The sequence below is a fragment of the Phycomyces blakesleeanus genome (genome assembly GCF_001638985.1).
Source record: "Phycomyces blakesleeanus NRRL 1555(-) unplaced genomic scaffold PHYBLscaffold_5, whole genome shotgun sequence".
Classification (NCBI taxonomy): domain Eukaryota; kingdom Fungi; phylum Mucoromycota; class Mucoromycetes; order Mucorales; family Phycomycetaceae; genus Phycomyces; species Phycomyces blakesleeanus.
Window position 1 is genome coordinate 616,910 of NW_017265138.1, and position 25,598 is coordinate 642,507.

Consider the following 25,598-nt stretch of genomic DNA (forward strand, 5'->3'; position numbering starts at 1 on the left):
TTACCTTTCTAGCAACACACACACATATATATACATATATATTTACTTACTTACTTACTTACTTATACATACACACATACACACAATAGTTACTACTACACACATGTTTTTGCGTGAGTTATGCATGTCTTTTTTGTATTTTCGTATGTATTGTTTTGTGTCGTATGTGCGTACGAACGTGCGTTGTGACTGTGTGTATTCAAGTGTGGGAGATTTATATATATATATATATATGTTTCTTTATTTTCTAGTTAGTCATTACATTACACACACACAGACACACAGACAGACACATATTTATATACATTTACTCATATACACACACATATATATACAATATAATATAATAATAATAATATAATATTTGAAAAAAAAAAGGAAAAAGAACATGCTTTTCTATCCAACTACATACATACATATGTATATCTGATTAATTTACCTATCTGTCCGTTCATCTACCTACCTACCTATCTAAGCTTGTGCTTTAGAACCTACCCCACTCATTCTTAATTTATTCTTATTTGAGAACATTACCAAAAATTCGTTATTTTTATTATTATTGAAAAAGAGAAAGAGAGAGAAAATGACAGCAAAAGGCAAAACGATAGAAACATTATTAACATTATATAATTCTTTTTTTCTTTATTTATTTCACTTTTAATTCTTGCTGTTAATGGCTGTAAACTGTCAGTGTCAAAAGTTACTGTCACCACTATTACTACTGCTATTATCATTATCATCATAATTATTATAGTTATCTTGTCTCGCTTTCAACCTTGCCCTGCCTTGCCTTTTTTAATTTATATATTTATATAATAGAAACTCATCCCAATTTTTTTTTTTTGCATGTGCCTGAACCAATATATACATATATATAAAAACACAGGAAGCACAAGAAGCACAACCGGAGATCAAAAAAATCTAAAAAACGACAAAAAAAACCTCCTTTTTCCCTCTTCTCTCACCACCACCACTACTACTGCTACTACTAGTATTAGTATAAGTATTAGTGCAAGTAGCTGCAAAATTTACTTCTTTATAGCTTTTATTGGCCTTTTTTCTTCTTCGTTAGTGTCATTCCACAGATTGTTTTTATCATCGCGATACTACATGATTATAATAATTACAGAATTAATAATATCGTATATATATATATATTTATTTATTCATTCATGCAGAGAGCCGTTTCAACTCCCGCAAAATATGTCTATAAAATATAAAAGTATAATAATAATAATAATATTATTATTTTATTCTCTTTTCCCCTTTATCCTTTTATATATATATATCAAATGGATTCCGAAGCAAATCAAATAACAGCATCCAATCAAGTCAGTCACAAAATTATATATCCTTACCAAGCAGTACTTGTTCTTCTTAAGAGAGATAAAAAAAAATAGAAAAGACAGGCCATTTACTTATGAGTCAGACTTTGGCAAAAATCTACAAAATAAACGCGTTTTGAAAGGTACGTTAGAGAGAAATTAATGGATTACGCGGCATCTATATACCTATAACAAAATTAGTATTATTTATATATTTGCTCTTTAATTTTTAACATGACATACTCATCACAAATCTTCTAGTGCAAAACTCAAACAGCAAGAAGAAACCCAAAAAGATACGGAAGGAGAGACATATAAAAGTCTCTGAGGTCCCGCCTATGCTTGGCCTTTCTAGATCTACTGTAGATAACATAAAGGACAGTTTCAGGGACAATGAAGGGGTCGTGGTCAAGCAAAGAGGTGACAGAAAGAAGGAATGTACAAAGATCACAGAAGAACATTCAGAATATCTCATTGAGATCCTTGACGAAGATTACACATTGACTCTTGAGATGACGAGAGAAAAGCTTTACGAACGCTTCGACGATTTACAGGAAAAAGACATAGCGTTCAGCGGACTATACCGTCATATAATGAACAATATTGGGGTTCACATTGAAGCGAACCAAGGCTGTGGAGGAGAGGAGAAACGACCCGGATGTTATCGAAGCAAGGAGAAGATTTGTGGAGTCTCTTCCGGGACTTGGGGTTGCATATGTAGCCAACTGCATCTTTATTGACGAAGCTGGATTTAATGCCAATCTCATTCGCCAACAAGGGTGGTCGAAGAAGGGGAAGAACGCCATTGTACGTACTAAGACCAAGAGGGCACTTAACATCAGCATATTGGCAGCAATATCAAACAATGGTGTCGAGAGCATGTCAGCCAAGCTTGTTCCAAAAGGCACCAACGCTGAACTTTTCATCGAGTTTTTAAAGCCACTCATAAAAACACTAGACGATACCAATGCTGTTCCCCAGTGGTTCATCCTGGACAATGCCCCCATCCACAGATCCCATTTGGTCAGGGACTTTATGGCAACAACACGACACCATATCAAGTTCTTGCCACCTTACTCGCCATTTTTAAATCCAGTAGAAGAGAGCTTCTCGAAACTAAAGGGTTTGGCCAAGAGAAAGCCAGGGTTAGATACTGATGACTTTCTGGCATACTTGTCAGAATGTAGTACACAAATAACAAGGGAAAACTGCCAAGGCTGAGTCCAACACAGCATTAGTTTTTTTTAATAATTGCCAATCTTGTAGATAAATTTATTCTAATAAAGACCCACATACACATATATAAATTTGTACATCTTTACTGTTACGTTTGATAGAGAGAGGGGAAGAGGGGTTTACGAAATATTATCCTTAATATTTATTTATTTATTTCTTGTGATGACGTATACATTATTATTATTATTATTATTATTGCTATAATTTTGGCTTTCAACACACATAAAAAATAATTAAAGAAGTAAAGACAAGGAGTAATGAGTGCTCTATTCAACACTCACTTGCATGTATATATTAGATATTGTATTGCATTGTATTTTATTTTATTTATATACATCTGTACTACAGTTACACTGTCTTTTATTTCAAGGCCCTGATTTTCCCTGACTTACTCTCATTTTTATTTATTTTTATTTATATTTTTTCTTATCTTTTCTTTTCCCTCTTCTTCTTGTTCTCTCTCTCTCTCTCTATTCACATTGATTAATGTCTTCTGCTTATGGGAAAATCCCAAAGCCCTCTTCGGCTGTCAACATTGACTCTATCTTACCTATCAAAAAGACCCTTCGTGACAATACTGTAGCCACCCTACAGCGTATAGACTCTAGCAATATTCCCTTGGTCCAATATCTTCATGAATTATTTAATGGCGAGATTGAATCCGGGTAAAGAATAAGAGTAATATAATATAATATAATATAATATAATATGAGCTATATAAGTATAAAGTATAAAAAGATGGTAATTGTTGACAGCAACTTATATATATATATATATTTGAGTGATTAATTTGGATCAATTTGGATTTATAGATCAACATATCCTCAAGAAGAAACCTTGTCGTTTACTCAATTTAAAGACTATTTCTTATCGTGAGTTTTGCTAGTATTTGAAAATGAAATAAAAATACAGTAAAAATACAATTGCCTATAGTTAGACTTATAGCCAGATTATTATATTATATTATATTATATTATATTATATTATATTATATAATATGTGTAAAAGTATTCAGCTATTTAATATATAAACATTAGATACGATGCCTTTGTTCTTACAAAAGAATTAATCGAAAATGACAAGGTCTACAATTACGCAGATCAAGTAATTGGAATGTACTATGTCAAACCAAATTATCCTGGCCGTGCATCTCATGTAAGCTATGATGATAATTATTACTACTACTTATAAAAAAAACCCAGCTGTCATGGTGATTAGTGGTAACTATGAAATAAAGTGAGATAGAAGTGAGATGATGAAGGCGGTGGAAGGCGGGGGTTAAGGTAGGCAAATGAATTGACCCCAAATAATAACGTCTTTTTATAAAAAATAAAAATAAAAATAAAAATTGGGGAAATAACTTTACCCTATATATATCCTCCAACTAAACCCGCTCCATCAACACTTACCAAAACTTGTATAATATGTGTATGGATTCCAACACACAATAATTGATAATAATATTAATCTTTGTTTTTTTTTTTTAACAAAAATATCTATCTTATACATGTTCTTATAGATATGTAACGGTGGATTCTTTACTTCTCCTATTCACCGAGGCCTTGGAGCTGGCGTGGCTTTGGGAGAGACTTACTTGATCATTGCCCCAGCCCTTGGTTACAAAGCGTCCATGTTCAACCTCGTTTTTGTCAACAATGAGGCTTCAATTCGTATCTGGCGCCGACTCGGGTTCCAAGAAGTTGGAAGAGTACCCAAGGCTGCAAGGTAATTATTATTACTATATGAGCAATAATATAGCTATCTAGATAAAGAGATAGAGATAAGGATAAGGATAGATGTTGGATCTGTGAGTAAGGGATATAGATATATTGCATAATTAATTGTCACACGAATATATACTAATAATATCAATACACATATTTAACGGGTTTTTTTTATTGTATTGTGTGATTTAAACTTTATAGACTCAACAATTGCCCTGGAGAATTGGTAGATGCACTGATGTTCTACTATGACTTTACAGCGGAGAAAAAGAGCAGCAAGTAGACTACATGTCAAAAATGACAGTATTGTTAACTATATATGTATCAATAAAACCAAATAATAGTAGTAATAATAACAGTATATAAAGGTGTCGTTAATCTGTTTCTGAGGATCAAATTAGCTATCAAATGAAATGAAACGGATGATAGCAGTAAAATGATTAGAATATTACCAAAACAAACATAGTACACAATAGTCAGAACTAAGGACCTTGTTACTTGGGTAGATGCACTAGTTATTTTAAGGCTATACCAATACTTCTTTCTTTTTGTTAAAAAAAAAGAAGTATTGATCTGATCTTATTTGACGCAACTTTGATTTTAATCTTATCTACGTTTTATTGTGTCAAATTTTATAACAAATCAATACAGATAAAGATAATAAGATTGATATATATATATATTGATAACGGTAAAATTCTATTGCACTTAATCTAGTATAGTGTATTTTTTAATAGAGTGGATAGAGCTCTTCAAAACAGCTTTTACAAAAGCGCGTTGATCTGTCAGGAGTAACAAGAGAAACACTAGATAGACATCCTGAACAGAAGATTCCTATTAAAGTATAAAAGAAGAATAAGAAGAGGTGAGCATTATATATATATATATATATTTGGTGGTTGACTTTACCTCCACATGTTCGACAATGATTCTTTCGTTCTATTTTTTATATATAAAGATCAAAAGATTTAGAAACAATATAATAATAGCTGATAATTGTTATATATATATATATATATATTTCTTACCAAGAACCGAGAATGTTTTTGTACAGAACATACACTCTCTGCATCGATCTTCTTTTACATAATGTACTGTATCTGTAGTGTCCGGAAGAACATAAGAATATACCTGCCCAAGTGTATTTCCAGAAAGTAATGTTCTCTTTGGGCTGACAAAGCATAAGTATTAGTGTCTTTCTTCTTATTCTTAATTTCTGCGTTTCATTTTGAATTTTGAATTTTCATCATGAAAAATAAAAATAAAATATATAATTTTACCCAGTAAACTTCAATAGAACAATATCTGATACATCTGGAATTTCGTGAGTTCGATTCATTTGTTGTATTTGGCGTACAAGCGTCAAGTTCCATCGATGTCGGCCTGTTTTTGGATCCAAAGAAACTTCCTTGATCCAAAACTAGGAAAGCGAAAACGGGGTTACATATCTGTCTATAACTCACATACAAAGGCAATTGCTGATATCCCTGGACTTACCTTTATAATACCCTTTTTGTGACCAGTGATGATTTGTTCTTTACCCGACCATTCTTTAGGACGCTCCTATATACAAGCAAAAGTATATAAGTATTTGATGAAATCATATATACTCAAAATAATAATAATAATTCTTTACCTCATAAAACACACAGGACAAAATAGGCTCCGAACTTGAGCCCGTAGATTTTGAGAGCAAAAGTTCTCCATTTATAGTCCACACGCGAATAACGTGTCCTGAACAGGTTATTATATCACCCTATACACAGTAGACATATACAAATATTTTCAGTTTTAGTTTCTTTTTTAGAAAATCAATTATAAAATAAAGCCAGTACACAAAGAAAGTATTTAGTACTTACAGTAGAATCATTAATACACACGAGTTGAACACCGTTCTCATGGCCCATAAGAGATCGCACATATTTCATACGATTCAAGTCCCAAACAATAGCACTCTTGTCCTGAAAATAAAATAAGTAAGCACAAAAAATAGATGGTTTTGTATAAGCCTCATTCTATAATATATATATATATATATATATATTTTAAAAAAAAGATGCTTACCTCTGATCCACTGACTAGAATGCTATTTGATCTGGAGGCAGTTAATGCTGTTACTGAAGAAGTGTGTCCTCTCAAACACTCCAATGGAATAAAATCGGTGCCTTTGTCTGCCTTTACTTTCCACATACAGACCATCTATTCAAAATAAATAACATAAAAAGACAGCGACTTGGTCAATATGCTTCTCTCTCTCTCCCCTACTTTACTTCATTTTTTTTTTAAAAAAAAGAAATGACTTACACTATCAGTTCCTCCAGTAACAAGAGTGCGTGAATCAGGGAAGCATGCTGTACTGATATAACCAACATGGAGTTTCTCAAAAACATTCAAGAGCTTATAAAATCATATATAGGAAGATAAATAAATAAATAAATAATTATCATAGATATAGACATTTAACTTACTTTTCCAGATTCACTTGAGAATAGACGAAGACTAAAGTCCGTAAATCCCCATTCAATGTAACGTTGGCCATCGGATGGTATAAATAATTGTTGGTTGGAAGATACACCTAAACGATCATTGTAAAGACCTGCATCACCAACCTGGTGCTTGATGTCTTTATCATATAATATCAAACAAAAACAAAAACTATTAATACTACAGAACAAAGTTTATATATATATATATATATTTATATGTAGACAAACCTTTAACAGGTCTAATAGACTGAACAAGTTTATCAGTGTGGTCTTGGAAAGGATAGAATCCAAGCGTAGCCACATCGGTTGAACTAAGCATTCTGGTCGGGTGAGGTTTCTTGAACAGCTGCCGAGGTGTCTGGCCAAAGTTATTAATGATACCAATTGTAGCTGTCTTTTCTACAACATCCGTAATCTTGTCGAGATCTTTTTGTTTTTTTTTGTATATACATACAGATATACATATTATTAATAACCCAAAAGGAAAATTGTTGATTTTTTTTAGTAGAATTGTTTACCAACAGCTCCTTCATAAGAAACATGGTGAAAGACATTGAGTGCATCAATTGCGGCCTGTCCTTGCTGCTTAAATCCAAAGATCAAGTCAATCCAATGGTGTAGATTTGCACTAACGTAATCGCTTTCAAGGGCCTGACAAAAAACAAAAGGGATAAGAATGATATACATACATATATATCTGGTGTGTTAAATTTTACTAACCTCTCTGTGTCGCATAATAAAAACCTTTGGATCTCCATGTGCCCAAGGTGGAAGAACAACAGAGTCAATTGCTTCTCCAGTTCCCTGCTTTACACCTGTATATAAATGTGGATGTATGTGCGTTTAGTATTTAAATATCTCACATTATGACCGTAACTAGAATTAGTAATCTTACCAAAGTTGAATTTGTTCACATTTTCCAAAAACTCGGGAAGATAAAAGAATTCTGGAATCAGCTCTCTCACATCTCCCATATTCTTTTCAGAGGCTGATTCCCAAGCCTTTCCAATAGAATCAAACAATCTATCTGCGTGATCAAAAGTACCGCCCTACAGTATACAGTATATAATAATAATATCAGTTATTTTTTTATTTTTTTTTTACTCTTCTCTTCTCTTTGGATCGGCATACCTGTAGTTTCAAATAATGCTGTGTAAAAGGTTCTAATCTGATCAAGAAAGAACACACAATCATAGCCGAAGAGTAATGAGTTCCATAGTGAAAAGCAGGTGCAGGGTCATTTGTTTCACCCCATTGACGATAACGATCAGCAAATTCCACTAGCAGAAAAAAATACATAAAGAAAAAGCATAATTGTTAGTTTGTATGGTTATTTTGCGGTGTATAAATTATGCATGCTGATTTCTTTCTTAATACTAAGAATAATAATAATAAAAGCTGGTTCAGATGTTTTCTGTCAACTCACATCTTCTTTCGGATGTTTGGGCACCCATTGGCTTGCTTAAGTCTCTAAATGTGTCAGGATTCTCGAGATTCAACTAAGATGATATTAACAACAAGTAAATTGAATTATTAGCATATTTAAAAGTATATTATGGGAGATTAGTTTGGTATACGAGTAATACACCAAAAATACATTTTTAGACATTACATCTTCACTCGTATAATCTGCCAGAATCCATGGAAACACAGGATATTGGGTCAGGTCTATAATGTAAAGTTAGAAAAAAATATTATACTATTATAGAATTTACCGTTGTAAGAGCGGCCGGCAACCGTATTGAGATACATCAGGTATTGGAAGTTGGTAATATCTCGTCGCTCCCACCGCTGAGTCAGTTCACTGAGAATTGATGTACCAAAGAGATTGGAAAGTTTAAAGGCCCCACTCAAGGTATTGGTCAAGTATTCCTTTTCGCCAGCACCAATAATAGATTCGGTCGAGTCTTCGTAAAGAGTGACACGGCTTGCAAGTTTTGTATAGAGCTCATCACGTTCTTTTAGAGATACTGTCAAAAGGGCATTCTGACCATCGGCAAAAAACAACTCGAGAGCAACATCTCTATTTAATGTAATTATAAATAAAAGATATATATATATATATAAACAGACAAATTTATCCATTCATTCAATAAATAAGGAAATTAATAAGCACGTTTGGGTTAGTAATAATAATAATAATAATAATAATATTTTGGCTCACAAACCTGAACAAGAAGCGTCTCTTGTAAATTTCCTTCAAATCAGTATTTGCCCTTTTTTTTTTTGAAATAAATAAATAAAAATAAATGAATTAACAAAGAAGTTGTGTATATGTGAGAATAAATAAGCTAATAAGAATTTTGAATTTGGATTTTTTTTTTACCATTTACGACAGTTGTGCATATCTCCATCTAAGCTGACCGTTGGTTCTGTTTCCATGCCAGCAGCCTGGGCTACAAGGATAAGATACTCATCACGTTCTTTGCGTGGTACTTTCCAAATCTCGACAACTTCACCATCAGCTCGCTGGAAGAAATTATCAATCAAATAGATGTTATTTTTGCACAGAAGCAAAAGTCCCTCTACAAAAGAAATTCCAAAACAAAACAAAAAGTGTTGTAGATTAAGTGAGTAAATAGGTAGACAAATGTATACTTTACCTCGGGCATCAAGTCCTGAAATCTGACTAATGTTATAAACATCAATCACCATATCATTTTGATCCAAAAGACGAATGACCTTGCGGTTCTTGTCTTCTTCATACGAAAGTTCGTCTTCATCTTCTTCTTCACTTTGCTTTGTATCTTCCTCATCTAGAATTTTTTATCAATGTTGATAAAGAGCAAGAATATCATTATTAGTATTAGTAAGAACTTACTAGAAGTACGGTAATCATCTCCAGCTATATCGTCATTGATATTTGACTTTATAGAGACCGGGCTATTGCTCAATTGCTCATCGACAACCTTTTCCACATTTTTATCCACACCTACATAAATGTATGTCAGTAACTACTGATTTCTAGTATAGAGTATAGAAGAAAAAAGATGAATACAAGTCTTGTAAAAATAAATTACCTTGAAGCCCAGTAGGATTCATTTCTGACCCAATAGACGCCTGTAGATATATAGATATGTTAATAAAAGCTATTTAGTTTCTTTCTTCCTTTCATCAAATAAAATAGCTATTGGAACTGGTGTACATACCCCTTGGGTCTCTGAAGAAGACGCATTTGTTTGTTTGGGAAGGTAAGGAAGAGAAGCAATGGTCTCGATTCTTTGGATCTTCTTTCTCATTCTGTGCCGGCACTCGGTATAATCCAGACGCCATTTTGCACTCTCTGAGTCTTTCTTGGTACCCCATATAGCTCGGTCCCTGGTAAGATCAGCAGAGATGCGAACCCACTCACTACTTATCAAATTTTCATGTCCATCGTTGTCTTGAAGTGCTTTTGTAAACCTTCCTACTTCCACCTCCTAAAAACAAACATGTAAGTATATATATATCACTCCTATTTCTTTTCTTTTTTACCTGAATACTCTTGGACCAAGCCTTTGTCTTTGCAAGGTAATCTTGTAAAACTTCATCCTGATACATTTGTCGCTTTTGAAGTTTCTTGAGCTTGTTGATTCTTTTAATCTGACTATTCTTCATAGTCTCTCGACTGTATTTGTTTTCTTGAGTGATCACATTCTCCCAAGTCTTGTAGATATGCTCTTTAAACAGCAGGTTCAAATCCAACTTGCGCGAGTCAATCCAAACAAAGAAAGAATCGGTGTCCTAGTAAAGTTTTGAAGAAAAAATAATAATATATAGATATATAAAAGGTTATTAATAATGGGTTCCTTGATTTCAATTTCTTTTTTGTATTTTAGTACCATTTCCAACATGTGTCTGAATCCATCAATAAGTTCGTCATTTTCTATAGAGAATAATTTTATTAGCATATATTTGGCCTGGGTATTATTTTGTAAAGTTTACGTATGCGGAAGTTTTCATTTTATTTCCATCTTAAAGGAACTAGCATATAGTTTACTAACCAATTCCTCTGACCCGAACTTTGAAAATACTGGCAATTGCATCATATTTTTGCAAGATCAAGAGTTTCCAAAACTTTTTTTTTGTTATAAAGAAACAAAAGCAAATTAGCAAAGAAGTAAAAAGAAAAGAAATATGAAAATAATAAAAGCCAACCGAGGCAGCTTAAATTGTTCATTTTTCTTTCATTATTAATGTCACTTACATTGGCAGCATCTGCTCTAACATTATCATCATGCATCATCAAGAATTGATACAAATGGTAGCAGAGACATCGAAGGAATTCCATATCTGTGTTTTTTGGACTTAAGATAATCTTTTGGTGATGGATACAATAGCCCAGGAAAGCCGAGATTTGCTCAGAATCTATGACACCCTGCTCCAGCTCGGATATCTTTAGCAATATCATACGATTGAACGCACGATAAAGCATGGTTATGGTATTTTCCGAAGGTCCGTATCGACTAGACGTATTGTTCGTATTCAAGGACTCAAGAACAGAAGCCAAAAGATCGTAGGTTTGCTCGGCGCCATTCATAAAACGACCTTTTTTATTTTTATTTTAAATATATAAATACATATATACATATAACCAATTAATTATACATGTACACACACAAACACACACCCATATGTACATAATAGTCCCTATCGTCCTCCTCTTTTATTTTATTTTGAAAAACAATAATTTGAATATTACCTTGAAGTACAGCGTCAGATGCAATTTGACAAAATCTAGCCACATTTGTTAGGACCCGATTATCTTCCAAGAGTTCAGATTCTAATTGAAGTGAGCTCTTTAGACTTTGAGAGATGTGTGTCATAAGATAACTCTCAAATGTTGTCTACAAAAAAAAACAGCAACAGAAGAAGAAAAGTACAAGGACAGATATTAAACGACATATACAGGGTTGAAGACGTATTATATTTCCTAAACATTTACCTGGTTCTCAGTTGTACTAGGTGGGAAAGACTAAAGAAAGAAAAAAATATATAACAGTCAGCGACTGTGGGATGAAACAATTCTTTGCAACCACATCATATTGGATCAAATCAAATAACCAAATTACCGTAATAACCAAATTAAGTCCAGTCAGGTTTTTATCCAAAGGATCTGTAATTGAATCCACACTAATGTTTACAATAAACTCCAAAAGAGCTTCTAGAGTAGTGTCTCTCAAAGGATTTACAGGTGGGTTAGGCGTAGATATCTCTGAGCTCATGGAAGCCGATCTGAATCTTGTGAGCATCGAGGCAGTCCGCTTGTTAACATGAGGAGAGGTTTTGGTGACTAGCTGAGATGAACCTCCGCGCTTCAAGATACTTGGGGAATCGCTAACGTCAACAAGAATAGAATCCTTGGATATCGGACTAGAGGGAGATGACTCGGGTAAAATATCGGTGTCCAATATCAAGGAATTGCTGTCCTTCATAGCCAGTTCTTCCTCAGGCTTCAGTGACTCAGTATTGCAGACAGCATTGAACATGATTTCTACCATGTCATCAATAACATCAGTGTGGCGACAAGCATGTTTGAAATCTGGACGTGTGGAGTACATCTCATTGAACAAACGAATAAATTGCTCTTGAACGTGTGCAGCAGCTACAACATCTTTGCCTACAGAAAATGAAAATGAAAATGAAAACTTAAAATTTGCTTCACTCGTATCGATATAATAAAAGCCGAAATTCATATGTATATATTACTTACTCATCTGTCCGTAGGCCGCACTTACACCAACACTGCCACTTCTCATTCGAGATTTGTACATTGCCGCAGGAAGTGAGCTACCAGCTTTATCCTGATATCTCGTCATGGCTCGTGCGCCCTGTTTCCATAGAGCAATAATGACCAGTAGAACATCTGGTATAGATATCTTTGGCTGTGATGATTTGATTCCGAGTTTTAGGCGGTTAATATCAAACAAAGGATTGATAGGGAACTCCATCACATCAGCCCCAAGCATAATAATGACCAGCGTTTCTTGTAATTGAGCCAAATTCCAGTAGCGAGGAAGTAGTTTGCTCATAACTAAGAACCCTTCGGATGCACCTCGGAACTTGGCAACATAGATACCTCCCTGTGAGACCAAGAGGCGTGCCAAAATGCGTGCCGCAAGCACAATTGTGTACGCATTGATGTTAGGTGCAAAGAAAAGCAAGGGCCATTTGTTTGTAATTGTCGAGGCAAATTTGTGTACGATATCGTTATCCTCGCCGTCGCACAAGATATAATGAAGCATTTCCAAGACTATGTTTCGCATCTGGACCACCTTTGCAGCTTGAGTAGGATCCTTGGATTCATGAGAACTCGACCTTTCATCAGAGCTTTCGCCGCCTGTCTCGCTGTATAATGAAGCAGAGCTATTTGTTCTCACAATAAGAGGCTTCTGGACAGTTTCTTGCTCTTCTTTAGAAACTAATACGTGGTTAATAGTTATACAGCACAGCAAAATAAAGTACAGGAGAATATAACGCTATTAGTAGTCTGTTTGGTAACATAGTCAAGCGTCGTGAATTTACCTTTTGAAACCGTGGATGCCAAAAAGGTTGCCACGGCTCTAATATTTTCTGTATTCCAGCTACTGAGCATAACAGCCTTTAGAGCCTCGACAACATAAGGAATCAGCTCTTTGGCATAGATGTTCATCCTAAAGGATAGTAACATCTTCTTTACAAGATCTATGTAGATACTTTTTTTTTAGAGAACATAGCCATAATAATTATAATATTTCATAAATATCTTAATATTAATATTGATGACTTACGAACTTTCTGAAGACGCTTCAGGTTAAACTGACGCCTCTTGCTGCTGTACAAGAATAAAATAAATTGGGCAAGATGCGCTCTCTGTACATCCAAGTGCGTTTTCTTCCAGATCTCAAAATTCAGGATAACATAGCGATATGCAAATGGATTGTTGATAACAGATTCCCTACAAAAATTCTGTAGATAAGTCTCAAGGTATAATCAATTCATACCTATATATAACATAAAGTAGATTAAATTAAATTAAAAGAAAAGAAAAGAAGAACATACTCTGGACTAGTACTGTTCTTTCCAACAAACACAAGAAGTAATTCAAGAAGCTCTGGTGAAATCAAATCTCGCTTTTGTTTTAACAAATAAGCAAATATTTCATAGCCACGAGATCGCTCCATATCCTCTGAATTTCTCCATGAGTACCGAATCATTTCAAAAAGAATAGACGTTGTCTTGCAAAGAGTTGCAGAAGTCTATTTATAAAATGAATACATATTTACTGTTGTGATTCCTTGTCCAATTTCTTTTTCTATAAAATTATATATATATATATAAACTTACCTCTGACCGCTCAATAAGTTTTAAAGCCACTGCACAGCCGCCAATTTTCCAAATTGCTTCATCTAAACCAAAAGGATATGCCAACACAGGATGTCCGTCAAGATGTCCCATCTTTTGGTGAAGGAAGATAGCATCCTCAAGTTTTGGAAACGCCGCATTAAGAACCATGCTTTGATACTCAGGATCAGAAGTAATTAATTTCTTAGTGGCTTCGCTTAGACCAGTCGATATCAGCCCTGTACGAGTTCCTTCTGATATAGCATTACAAGAGAAAAAGGCAAACAAGATTTTGCTCTCAGCCAAGGGTGAGCTTATAGATCCACGCATAACGCTGACTAGCGAGTTATGAGTCATCTCTCGACGACTAAATGTTTTTGAGATGTTTCTTAGGTTCAAGAATAATGCAGTCGAAGCCTCGTAAGTCTGGAATTGGCGAAGACCATCCTGGAAAAGCGACCTGTACTGTGCACCGAGATGGAAATAAAGGCTCAGGACATCCGCTTCTAGTGTCTCCTGAATAAGATAGCACGGTCCTAGATCCCACACAAGACGCGATCTGCTTTTTGAAGGAGCCAGTTCACGAGGCGTACCTAACACTCCGCGCACTATACTACTTCCCGATGGATATGCCAAATATTGGCAGCGTGTTTGTTCAACCAGAACACCATTCACATACAGGGTAATCGTACTGAAACTGGGGCCTAACCGAGACCGGCTGTGAACAAATGAGACATGGTAGCAGAATCCAGGCTGGAAATCAAAAGAATCGAATATAGCCTCTTGTTTGTTATTGGCCATCACTCGAAGTTTGTGTGTTTTTGGATCGAGAAAGATCTTGAATACTAGCTTCTTATCATCCCATACGGTAAAAAGTATCAGCTCGGCCGTATCATCAAATTGCTCGACGTGAACCCATGCCATCCAGGTGTAACCTGAGGAATTGGGTGGAAAATTTTGCAGGTTTGGGATCTCTAGGGATGCATATCCATACGTGTTCATATCGAATTGAATAAAGTTGGGCCAGCGACTACTAGTAACGCCTTGGATGATGAGCTCCATTAAGCCAGCAATAGAAGGATCCTCAAGGTTTGCGAGATGTGTGTCTGATCCAAAACCTTGGAATATATAACGGAGTTCTTCATCGCTGACACCCATAATCATCAGCTTCTTGACAATCTGGGTAAGTAGACTCTTTTCAAACGGAGCCAAGTTTGTATCATTCTCATCTTGACGAGGAAATATAAGTTGAAGGGCAGTGAGTAAAAGACCACATTTGTTGAGCTTGACTTGGTTACGCCGGCTACTTTTTGATAATGTGAGGAGAGCAACATAGACGGCAGTAGACAGCTCTTGGTCGTACGAAATCTTTTTTTGAAGGTGAAGCATGCTAGGCGTTATGTGGGGATTAACAACAGACACCGAAAGATCATTCAAGGTTTCTTCTACTTTCTGGTACACCCTAGTAGTTACTATCTGACTGGCTCTACCACTTGACTTTGGCGGGACGAATAAATCTAGTACGCGTTTGTCCTGTACTGCAAAAGCCATAATCATTCCAAGTATACGATGGGGTATTCCTTCAGGATCGAGTGCGCCTGTCATAATCAATGCATTCTCAAGTGCTCCATATCCAACATCGTTTGCAAAATATGCTTTGTTGACTTCATGATTTCGCATAGATTCTACCAGTACAACAAATACTTTTTGAATAACAAGGATAATGTTTTCCAAAACACCGTCCTCCTTCCCATCAGCCGAAAATGCCACTGGATTAGAAAAGGCCCCCTCAAGAGAAACAATCATCGACACAAGGCTCACGTAGCCTCCAACTTTACGGAAAATATCGCGTGTTGATGGATGGGTTATAAATATTCGTTGAATAGTCTTTAGGACCTCAAGGCGAAACTCCAGATCATTTCGCGGGATAGCTTGGATAGCTTCCATCATTCTGCTAAACGTATGGCCAACCTCGATGCTTGAGACAAATTCAGATGTAGGAGAATCAGGACTTCCATCCTCTGAAATAGTGTCTGTCTTGCCAGTGTTATGGCTTGAAAGACATTCGAATAATCGCAATGCACACGTTCTTGTCTTTGGATAATTGAGAAGATCAAACAGGTTTCCACGGTAACTATCATTTATAAAATAGGATTTAGCGTTCTATTTCTTCTTCTTTTTTAAATGTCAACTTTCGAAATTAAGTCACAGAATAATTGATAATTACTTACGTTTTTCTAAAGATAGAGACATTATTTGAATCTTTGGTCATTTCAACGAGACATTCGGTAATAGTATCAAAGTTTTCTACAACTTGCTCAACAAATGGATCTAATTGAGTCTCTTTCTCTTTATGAGAGCTACTTTCATTGAGTTTTTCGGTGACATCAGAAAGCATAAGGCTCATGACATTAATCAGACCAGCTTCTCGGATTACTGTAAGGAACTTTGGAGATTTACGAAGGAGCATTGTGAGGTGTTTACAAATCAAACTGATTATCTTGCCAGAAGAACCAGCTGAATATATAGATATAAAGATAGAGACAGATTTTAATTAAAAGGGTCCATCCTGTCATACTTGATTTATCTTTTAAAAAGAAGCCCTTACTTTGCAAATGTAATGATAGTACGGCCAATTCTTTTAGAGGGACGAAATTGAGATCGCACATAACGTATGAAATAAGATCCATAATCCCTTTCTAAAATGTTTTTAATATATAAAAGTCAGTGAGATTTCTTAGTGTATATATATATACTTTACTTGAGTATTCTCGTCATAGTTCTCCATCGTCTCAATTAAGAGCGGAAGAGTGTTAAGGCGCTCAATGATAAAGTAATTGATCGGATGTGCTTGAATAATTGATCGCATTTCTTCGAAAAGCACATCTCTTAATTCCACAGGAACTGGATTTGTCTGTCTTGATTTTATAGGTGCTCTACTTGGTGCACTTGGATAAATAAAAGCTGATAATAAAGATTGGAAAGCTGGTGCATTCCGAATGATTTGATCTACATATATATATATATATACATATATTCATACGATTAGACAAATAGGCATTTACAGATGCTCAGAATAAAATTTAAAAACTTTTAAATGCATATATATATATAATATACTATACCTTTTGTGATGTCAAACTCTGGAAGGACAAAGTCTAATAAAGTAAACTTAATATAATTGCTTTTTTCTTCTTTAATCTAAATTCATTTGTGTACCTGAGTGCTGATATGGAAGCCCATCTGGGGCAGTGGGTATTCTGTCACACCTTCCAATATATACAAATTTGACCAATATCTCAGACAACTTGATCTATTACGAGGCCAATGCGTAAGAATTTGACTAGATTTCATATCAATCGGCTTTACCTTTAAGTCTAGAACCGGCCGAAACGGCCCTGACACAAGTACGGCAGCTAATGTATCGTATATATCTAGTTGTTCAAGCTCATTATAAAAATCAAGGAAATCAACCTCAATAGACATCTATATATTTGTGTGGAATTAGTATATATATATATATACATATATGTATATTAATAAAATACTAAATTAATGAGCAACTCTTTTTTGATAATACCAAAAAAAAATATGACTATTTGAAGAAAGATCTATTTACCTTGAGCTGAAGGTATATAAGTTCGGCACTAATAAGGATCTCATAATATTCTATCATGCCAAGGCGACTCTTGTCAATATTTTCTCTCCAGAGTTGGGTTGGCATAGTAATCCACCGCTTTAGATACAGGTATTGTGCAGCATCCCAATTCATGTGTGCGCATCTGAGAATTTCCAAAGCCCTAAATATACAGAGTGAGATATCTGCCTTTATCTCGAACAAAGAATATATTCTACAATTCACAAGTCGTACTTATGCTTCCACACCATATATCCTGGCTCTTGTGTTTCTCCATCATTTGGAGAAGCTATCCATTCTGCTGGTTTAGCCAATATTAGTCGCAAAAGTAAGAAAAACGTGTCTTCAACAATCAAACGAGTTAAAACAGACGGATTTTTGACACATTGCTTCAATGTATCAACAACAACGTTCCCTGCGTCTTCCAAGGTCACCATACTATCACTAACTCCTTGTTTTGTCTCTGTATCATAGTAGCTACGAGGCAGGTCGATAAAAGATCTGAATAATTTGATAACCACAGATGGGACACGTTGCTGGAGCATTACTGTAACCAGAACGTTCTACAAAAAAAGGGTTTTTTTTTAAATAAACAATTTGTCCGCAAATCTCCAAGCCTCGTCTGTGGCACTTACAGGACCAAATGTAGAAATATTGATAGCTTTCAGAACATAATATAGGTGTAGCTTTGATCGAAGATTATCCATAAGTACTAGTAAATGAAAAGCAGATAGGGTCAGGCCAAGGGGTATTATTACATATCTTCACCAAAGGTTTGTATCGTTACCTTTACTGGACTCTGTCTTGTTCGTTGTGTCGGGCACACTCCGAATGCCGCTGACGAGATGTCTGGCGAGTACAACAATGAATGTTCTGATATCATAAAAAGTCTCAAAAACATGGGGTCCAGGATCTGCATCGTAGAATGCACAATAGGCGGGTAAAACTTGGCTAAGAAATATATCGGAGCGTTCCTACAAGATATGACAGGCAGGAATGCAAATATCAGTATATTGTATAGCTGCAATCCTTAAAGAAGAAAAGACATTACACTCTCAGTCATCAACAAATCTTGGGACTGATTGAACAGATCGCGTAGATTTGCCTGCTTTTGTGCTCGCCTGAATGGTAAGTGCGTAATCAAGGAGGAAAATATAATATACGCGCAAACTCACTGGTGGAGCTCTTCGGGAGACATGGCAGGATGGTCATCGCTGCAAGGATTCTTGTTTACGGTGTTGATTCGGTCTACCCAGGATCTCCACATTACTGAAAATCGGGTGATAAGGATAAAAGTAAAAATGAAATCTATACAAAAAAAAATAACCAACCAGACAAGAAAGTAAAAAGAGAAAAATTGAGAGGAAGGGGGTGGGGGAAGGAAGTCGAGTAATTTGCATGGCCGTGACACAGCCGGTTGATCGATAGGTGTTTATGGTATGTTTTATTGCATAAAATAAATGCTCATTTGGCATACAAAAACACGCACACACTCACCCATTTACACTTGTACGCACACACACATATATATACACACATGCTCATTTACGCATTCACACCTTTAGTTTAGTACATGAATTGAAAAGGCGGCATTTTTGTTCATAAAGTGAATAGTTCTGTTTTCTACATTAAAAGTAGCATGGAATAGATAAAAGAAATCTGTTCCGAGTACTAATTCCACTTGGCCGCCATAGATCATCGGCATAACTTGGATGAGCATTTCGGAGCGAAGTTTGTGATCTTCAGGGTGGACAACAGGAAACTTGACTGCTCCAATACTTTCTTCAATCTGACCAAACTCTGTCCTAATATCAAATCCTAATGAACGATCTAGTTCCAGACCGAGTCGTTCCTGGAGTGCAATTGACATCGCAGAGCCTTCCCATCGTTTTCGTGCCAACATGCCCTTGAATTTCTTGCGATTCAACTCGAATTCCAAGAATCCAAGATTAACATGACGGTGTGCAGCAGGAATATAGTAGCACAAGCTATAAGGGTTGTATTGTGCCCGATAAAAATCAGAGTTGTATTCAACTTGATTCTCTAATGCCCGTTTGATTGCAGCTTTCGATACTGAGGTTGAAGTTGTTGCCGCTGTTGCAACTGTAGCTTCTGAAGCTGCAGCTGGCTTCTTCCTTTTCTTCTTTTTCTTTTCCACTTGTACAGGTTTAACTTCCGGATGAGGATCAGCCTCTGGGTCTGGTTTACATTCTGCTTTAACCTCTGCTTTAACCTCTGCTTTAACCTCTGCTTTAACTTCTGGTTTAACTTCTGGTTTAACTTCTGGTTTAACATCTTGCTTAACACCTGGTTTAATTTTTGACTCTTCTGCTGGTAAGCTGACTTTCTCTGCAATAGATGGCTCCAGCTCCTTTGGTTGTGGATTGAGGATACTTTCTAAAAGTTTCATGGTCATCTTCCCTTTGTTTTTTCGCAGAGGCTCGCCATGATTTGATGACGTTGATGTAGTGTGCTTTCTGCTAGGGTGATCTCCAGGGATAAAATATCCAGATTGGATCAAGTCTTTCGCCTCTCTTTTTTGAAACATATCTAGCCTATCTGTCCTCTCAACGCCAAGCATTGCTGATACTTTTATTGCGTGATGCCGTGCTGCTTTGGCTGCTTCTGTCCATGAGTTGAAGAGATACTCCATTGGCTCCACAAGGCGTTTCCAGCGGGGATGAAGATTCATTACAAACAGGACCACAAGCTCAAGCTCAAGAGGTTTCCACTCAAGTTTCTGTATCTTCGTGTTGAATTCGATAATGTACTCATCCAAGCTCTTTATCAGTTCGCTTTGTTCTGCTGCAAGTTGTGCTCGTAATGGCGTATTTGATCGCAGCCAAGTCGAAGGAGGTGTATTTTCTTTACTATTAATACCGCTTGTTCCTGTGCTATTGCTAGCCGACTGTGCTTTCTGTCCGCTCGATCCATTCGCTTGTTTTGATTTAGGTTTCGCAATGCTATGCTTTTTCCCCATGATGAGACGTACTGCATGGTCAATATCGGTCCTTCAAATAGACACCTTGGAGGCAAGTGACGGCTCTTTTAAGAAAAACTACTTGATCACTATTTGAACAAACAATATCATGCTTTTGTCTCTTTTAATTGATTAAAAAATAAAAGAACAAACCCACGTACAAGTAATATAAATTTTACAATGCTCCCGCCTATGAATATATACCCTCATTTTTTGCTTTGATTTTTTATTAAACAAGACCTGTTAATGAATGTAGTCGTTGTCAAAAACGGAGAACAAAGTTATCCCAATTGCATGTCCGCTACCGAGTTGGTGTTCTTCTATATCTCTCCCTTTCATTTTTTTATCTTCTTTTTCTTTTAGTAATTAGCTTTCTGTGACCATGTCCAACGAAAATCTTCAGTTGGAAGAAACTCATTTCGACGTTATCGTCTTAGGCACAGGTCTAGTAGAGTCTATAACAGCTGGGTAAAATAAACTTAAAATACGCAATACTATCTCGGAACTTGCTGGATAACAAAGCACTGAGTAGTTCACTTGCTCGCGCAGGCCAAAAAGTCCTCCATCTCGACAGCAATCCTTTTTATGGAAGCAATTGGAGTGTTTTTGGATTTAGAGAACTTTTAGAATGGAGTGAATCCGCCCAGAATAGTAATGAAGACCCAAATATTCCATCCCATACAAAATCTCCTGGTAAATCACCCATTTAAACTGAAAGTCTCTTGAATGACCTTTGACATTGGATTATGAATGTAGTTGATGCAGAGACGTTTACTATTGAATACGAGAAATCGTGTCGAGAAAACTTTAAAAATGTCGAGTTTTGCTTATATGGATCACGAGATACTGAATCCCCAGTTCTGTTCGACCAACAATCTAATACCACACAAGAATTATTGACTGTCGCCATCGAAACACAGCTCGAGGACATATTAAAAAAAGCTATAGCAAAAGATAGAGATATAGTTAAGAGCTTTATTAAAAAAGAGGCAATAGAACTGGCTGGTGAAAAGCACCCTGTTGATCTGTCACAAAGTATTGCCAAGCTGCATGTTCTTTATAGTGCATTGAGTGTCTCAAGATCATACAACCTGGATATGGCGCCCAAGCTGCTATCATGTCAGGGCGAGCTTATTGAGACCTTGATTCATAGCGGTGTTGGCCGTTATTTAGAATTTAAGAGTGTGGATGATATTTTTGTGTTTGACGATAAGACTAAAGGACTGGAAAAGGTACATAAAAAACCTAAACGTAATTTATATGGTTGCTAAATATGCATATATATATATATATTACTGTTGTGTATCGATGGTTAGGTTCCAAGCTCCAAAGAAGACGTGTTTACGAACAAGGCTATCAGCTTGATTGACAAGCGAAAATTAATGAAATTCTTAATGTATGCTGTCCATTATGAGGATGACGAGACACTCCTTCAAGGTATGTGGGAGATTTTAGCTTTACAAATAATAATGATCCAATTTTCTAGAGTCAAAGGAAATTCCATATGTCCAGTTTTTAGAAAAGAACTTTAAAATTACTGGAAAGCTCCAAACAGCTATCATTTATGCTATTGCCCTTTCCGATATTAACAGTAGGTTAAGCACTATATGAACTGTTTTTTCTCTACTAATGAGATTATATATATATCTATCTATAAAGCTTTGGCAAAGGATGGTCTTGATCGCACAAAGTCATTTATGACATCTATCGGACGCTTTGGAAGAGGTGGATACTTATGTCCTTTGTATGGAGGAGGAAGTGAAATTGCTCAAGCATTCTGCCGGTAAAAACTATTAAGAAATTCTTCGACGCCTTTTGTATATCATTTCACATATAATCTAACATATATATATTAGTGTATGTGCTGTATATGGTGGTATATATATACTTAATCATCCGGTCGAAAAATTCTGTACCGAAAAGGGCACGGGTGAATGCATAGGTGTAGTAACTGTGGATGGACAAACATTCCACTCCAAAACTATGATAGCTGGTGTGGATTACCTTTCACCTAGATGGCTTCCTCCAGCCTCTTCATTAGAGTAAGTATTGACCTGAAAATATTACACCTTTTTGGATATTATTTTAACATCTTGTTTTGGCACAGAACTTGGGTAGCTAGAGCTATTCTGGTAACAGAATCACCTTTGAATATTAAATCTACCGAAGAAACCAATGCCGGTCTTGGATATAGTTTATTCCCAACCAACAGTGAAGCTGGAAACACATATGCACCTATATTTATGCTTCATCAAAACCAAGAAACAATGACTTGTCCCAATAACCAATGTAAGTGAATTTAAGCACAACGATATATATCACTTTTTATAATTATTAACAACATTTTCCTTTAGATGTCACATATCTGTGGACTAATTGTGGGAAACAACACACAAGCAATAATTCATTACAGAAAGCAATTAGTATACTATTGGAAAGATCATCTGAATCAGGTATAAATATATATATATATATATTAAAAAAAAAGCTTTATATTTTGCATGTGTGTTAACGTCATTCTTGCTATCTGGACTCTCAGAGGAAATATCTTTTGTCAAGCCTCTCTTTGCCGTATATTATCATCAGCGTGTGCGTAGTATACATACTGAAGGTTGGAACTTACCTACAAATGTGATTGGTTGTAGCACACCAAATGGCTCCCTTGATTTTGAAGATGCTGCTACAGAAGCTCATGCCATCTTCCGTCGCTGTACTCCAGAAGGGACGGAGTTCTTACCCCCAAATGAACAGGATGTTGAAACTGAAGACTAATCTTAATGCTTTTATCTTCATTATCTACAAAAAAAAAGCCTTTACTGAAAATCTGAAATATTTACCAGAGACTGGGCGACAATATATCGGTTTATCTATTTATTTATTTTTGTCTTGCTTTTAATCAAGTAGATCATACACTAGTTACATTTTTTTTAAAAAAAAGTATATGATATATATAAATATAAACTATTATGACATGTTCCGCCTTGTATGTCTAATTAGTTTTGAAATAGTATACTAATCCTCTATTTGTTTACATGTTTATTGAGCGACCTTAAACAACTAACTATAAAGGGTAGTTTTGAAAAGTTTTTGTTGAAAATGCTTTTATGAAATAGTTCCGTTTATTTTAATTTATTTTGTGGTACTAGTTAATAAGGAAGAACATATACAACATTTGGAAGGCAGCAATCATAAGTAAGAACCACATACGTCTCTTACGCTGAGGGTTCAAAGTAGAGGGACCTGCTGCAGAATCAGGCAAAATTACATAGCGCATTGACCGAAGCTAGATATGAATATAATAGTATTGATTAAAACCTTTATGCAACTTCACTAGTTCATCCTTTACATTGCTTTTTGCTTATTTTACTTACCAAGAAAAATCCAATACTAAAGCCTGTGTAGAGAAATACGACCCAGGATACCCAACCCTTTGCGCCCAAAAGATCCACCACATCCACAACAATAATACACACATATTTATATCCATAATACGCAATTAAATCGAGAAGAGAGGCTTCAAATGGTATGCTCAAGAAATAACAGCCCAAGCGTGTGAATACAAGTTCTGTAAAAGCGACAGCTGTAGCAGTCGACGCTGCGACATAGAGTTTCTCGGGATGGAATCTAAAAGTAGTAAAATCCTCGTCAACATCCCGTCATTTGTTTAAATTTCCCATTTACTTACGATCCCTGCCGTCCGGCAGCAAGACCACACAGAAGAATATAGGTCACCAATGCCATCACTAGAGTCTATGTGAATAATCTTGCCATATTTATGTAGAGAATGTCATAAAGCTAATTTCTATACCTGGAATATAAAGATCTGGGGAGTTGATATCCTCTCTAGGTGGTCTAAAGCCATCCATCTGCCCCGTTTCTGTTCGTCTTATTGATCTGCTCCATGGCTAAATATAAGTAAGATATAAGTCCCGAGTTTTCTATCATGCTTTTCCAATCTTACCGAATGTCTCCAAGGGAATAAGAGAAGCTTTAACTTTGTAATTACATACATGTTGTTCACATTAAAGTAGTGTCTCAATGCAGGCATGTTAACCCATTGGTTGAACTAGATTGTAAGGATGAGTATATATGTTTTTTCTTTCTAAAAGGATCTTGATGACCTACATTTCTTTCCATGTAGGCTGTACCCTGAGCAACAGCATTACCAGCAAACTGCATTCCCATCTGAGCAGCAGGATCATTGAACCCAAACTGTGAATATAAGTTTCCTTGAGGTTGATTTGGAGCATAAGCATTTGGAACGTATCCTTGTTGTGTATTTTGGGCATACTGGTATTGTTGTTGCTGTTGTTGTTGTTGTTGTTGTTGAGGATGATACTGCTGCTGCTGCTGCTGCTGTTGTTGTTGTTGTGGCAAACCTGGTGAGAGAGATGGCTGATGAACAGTTCTATTGAAGTTTGGGATAGGATGTTGAGGTACTGGATGTTGTAATGGAGGAGGGGAACGTCCATTTAAAGGAGGTGTCCCATATGAAGCATCTCCTTCGTAGTAATTGTAATTTTGATTGCCATTTGATGGATACATTGTATTCAGTCTAAAAGAGAGGAAAAAGAAACCAACTTTGAACGCGACGTGTCGCAAACTCGAAGGTTAACCTGCTACCTCTTCTGATTGGCTGATCCCACCGGTTTGCTGACGTGCCTGTCTACAAACATCGCCCCGACCCATCATTAAAATGAATTCTTGGCTGGGTAGATATAGGCACCTGACCTAGTACAGAGTGTAATTATATTATCTATTGAAACATTCATTTTATTCTGCTTTAATATAGTAAGGTTTGACTATGAAAGAGAGTAACAATACAAAAATGATGGGTGGCCTTTGCGAGGTTTCGTGATCCGAGACAATGCAACAAACACTTTACCGTTGAGCGATTCCTTATGTAAA

At 35.8% G+C, this 25,598-nt stretch overlaps 8 protein-coding genes across 8 annotated transcripts; 2 read left to right on the top strand and 6 right to left on the bottom strand.

Moving 5' to 3' along the window:
• Positions 1-3,047: 3,047 nt before the first annotated feature.
• Positions 3,048-4,738, top strand: PHYBLDRAFT_180187 (hypothetical protein; the record flags this gene model as incomplete). Its single annotated transcript, XM_018438275.1, has 5 exons — positions 3,048-3,226; positions 3,374-3,433; positions 3,599-3,716; positions 4,081-4,286; positions 4,487-4,738. 5 exons carry the CDS (start codon positions 3,048-3,050, stop codon positions 4,566-4,568), a joined length of 645 nt encoding a protein of 214 aa, XP_018294718.1. The 3' UTR covers positions 4,569-4,738.
• A 149-nt stretch (positions 4,739-4,887) lies between these two features.
• On the bottom strand, positions 4,888-5,664 carry PHYBLDRAFT_157977 (hypothetical protein). The gene is made up of 2 exons (XM_018433710.1): positions 5,195-5,664; positions 4,888-5,119 (listed from the first exon to the last, which is right to left on the bottom strand). Exon 1 carries the CDS (start codon positions 5,466-5,468, stop codon positions 5,310-5,312), a length of 159 nt encoding a protein of 52 aa, XP_018294719.1. The 5' UTR covers positions 5,469-5,664; the 3' UTR covers positions 4,888-5,119; positions 5,195-5,309.
• Positions 5,665-5,737: 73 nt separating this feature from the next.
• On the bottom strand, positions 5,738-9,471 carry PHYBLDRAFT_109698 (hypothetical protein; the record flags this gene model as incomplete). The annotated part of the gene is made up of 17 exons (XM_018428129.1): positions 5,738-5,848; positions 5,922-6,041; positions 6,145-6,246; positions 6,350-6,484; positions 6,590-6,682; positions 6,754-6,881; positions 7,000-7,197; positions 7,290-7,422; positions 7,492-7,586; positions 7,667-7,820; positions 7,903-8,051; positions 8,198-8,270; positions 8,384-8,439; positions 8,487-8,794; positions 8,940-8,987; positions 9,098-9,296; positions 9,375-9,471. Coding segments are annotated over 17 exons (2,199 nt in total), but the record flags the coding sequence as incomplete, so codon positions are not given.
• Positions 9,472-13,754: 4,283 nt separating this feature from the next.
• PHYBLDRAFT_109513 (hypothetical protein) lies at positions 13,755-13,976 on the bottom strand (the record flags this gene model as incomplete). The annotated part of the gene is made up of 1 exon (XM_018428118.1): positions 13,755-13,976. A coding segment is annotated over one exon (222 nt), but the record flags the coding sequence as incomplete, so codon positions are not given.
• Positions 13,977-17,931: 3,955 nt separating this feature from the next.
• On the bottom strand, positions 17,932-18,977 carry PHYBLDRAFT_63109 (hypothetical protein; the record flags this gene model as incomplete). The annotated part of the gene is made up of 5 exons (XM_018441073.1): positions 17,932-18,273; positions 18,346-18,422; positions 18,498-18,684; positions 18,762-18,831; positions 18,886-18,977. 5 exons carry the CDS (start codon positions 18,975-18,977, stop codon positions 17,932-17,934), a joined length of 768 nt encoding a protein of 255 aa, XP_018294722.1.
• Positions 18,978-19,271: 294 nt separating this feature from the next.
• On the bottom strand, positions 19,272-20,690 carry PHYBLDRAFT_63108 (hypothetical protein; the record flags this gene model as incomplete). The annotated part of the gene is made up of 1 exon (XM_018441072.1): positions 19,272-20,690. The coding sequence occupies one exon, from the start codon at positions 20,688-20,690 to the stop codon at positions 19,272-19,274; it is 1,419 nt and encodes a 472-aa protein (XP_018294723.1).
• A 368-nt stretch (positions 20,691-21,058) lies between these two features.
• PHYBLDRAFT_180189 (hypothetical protein) lies at positions 21,059-23,703 on the top strand. Its single transcript, XM_018438276.1, has 10 exons — positions 21,059-21,158; positions 21,223-21,383; positions 21,447-21,922; positions 22,007-22,127; positions 22,177-22,281; positions 22,350-22,473; positions 22,547-22,732; positions 22,798-22,979; positions 23,045-23,143; positions 23,230-23,703. Exons 1-10 carry the CDS (start codon positions 21,073-21,075, stop codon positions 23,460-23,462), a joined length of 1,773 nt encoding a protein of 590 aa, XP_018294724.1. The 5' UTR covers positions 21,059-21,072; the 3' UTR covers positions 23,463-23,703.
• Positions 23,704-23,832: 129 nt separating this feature from the next.
• PHYBLDRAFT_109313 (hypothetical protein) lies at positions 23,833-24,869 on the bottom strand (the record flags this gene model as incomplete). The annotated part of the gene is made up of 6 exons (XM_018428102.1): positions 23,833-23,973; positions 24,062-24,314; positions 24,376-24,433; positions 24,499-24,595; positions 24,652-24,756; positions 24,816-24,869. 6 exons carry the CDS (start codon positions 24,867-24,869, stop codon positions 23,833-23,835), a joined length of 708 nt encoding a protein of 235 aa, XP_018294725.1.
• Between the last annotated feature and the right edge of the window lie 729 nt (positions 24,870-25,598).

Coding starts and splice junctions, on each gene's coding strand:
- PHYBLDRAFT_157977 (XM_018433710.1), bottom strand. CDS start 5,468: ATGCTTTGTCAGCCCAAAGAGAACATTACTTTCTGGAAATACACTTGG.
- PHYBLDRAFT_180189 (XM_018438276.1), top strand. CDS start 21,073: ATGTCCAACGAAAATCTTCAGTTGGAAGAAACTCATTTCGACGTTATC. Junction 21,923..22,006: donor AGACTAAAGGACTGGAAAAG/GTACATAAAAAA, acceptor ATCGATGGTTAG/GTTCCAAGCTCCAAAGAAGA. Junction 22,474..22,546: donor ATTGCTCAAGCATTCTGCCG/GTAAAAACTATT, acceptor TATATATATTAG/TGTATGTGCTGTATATGGTG.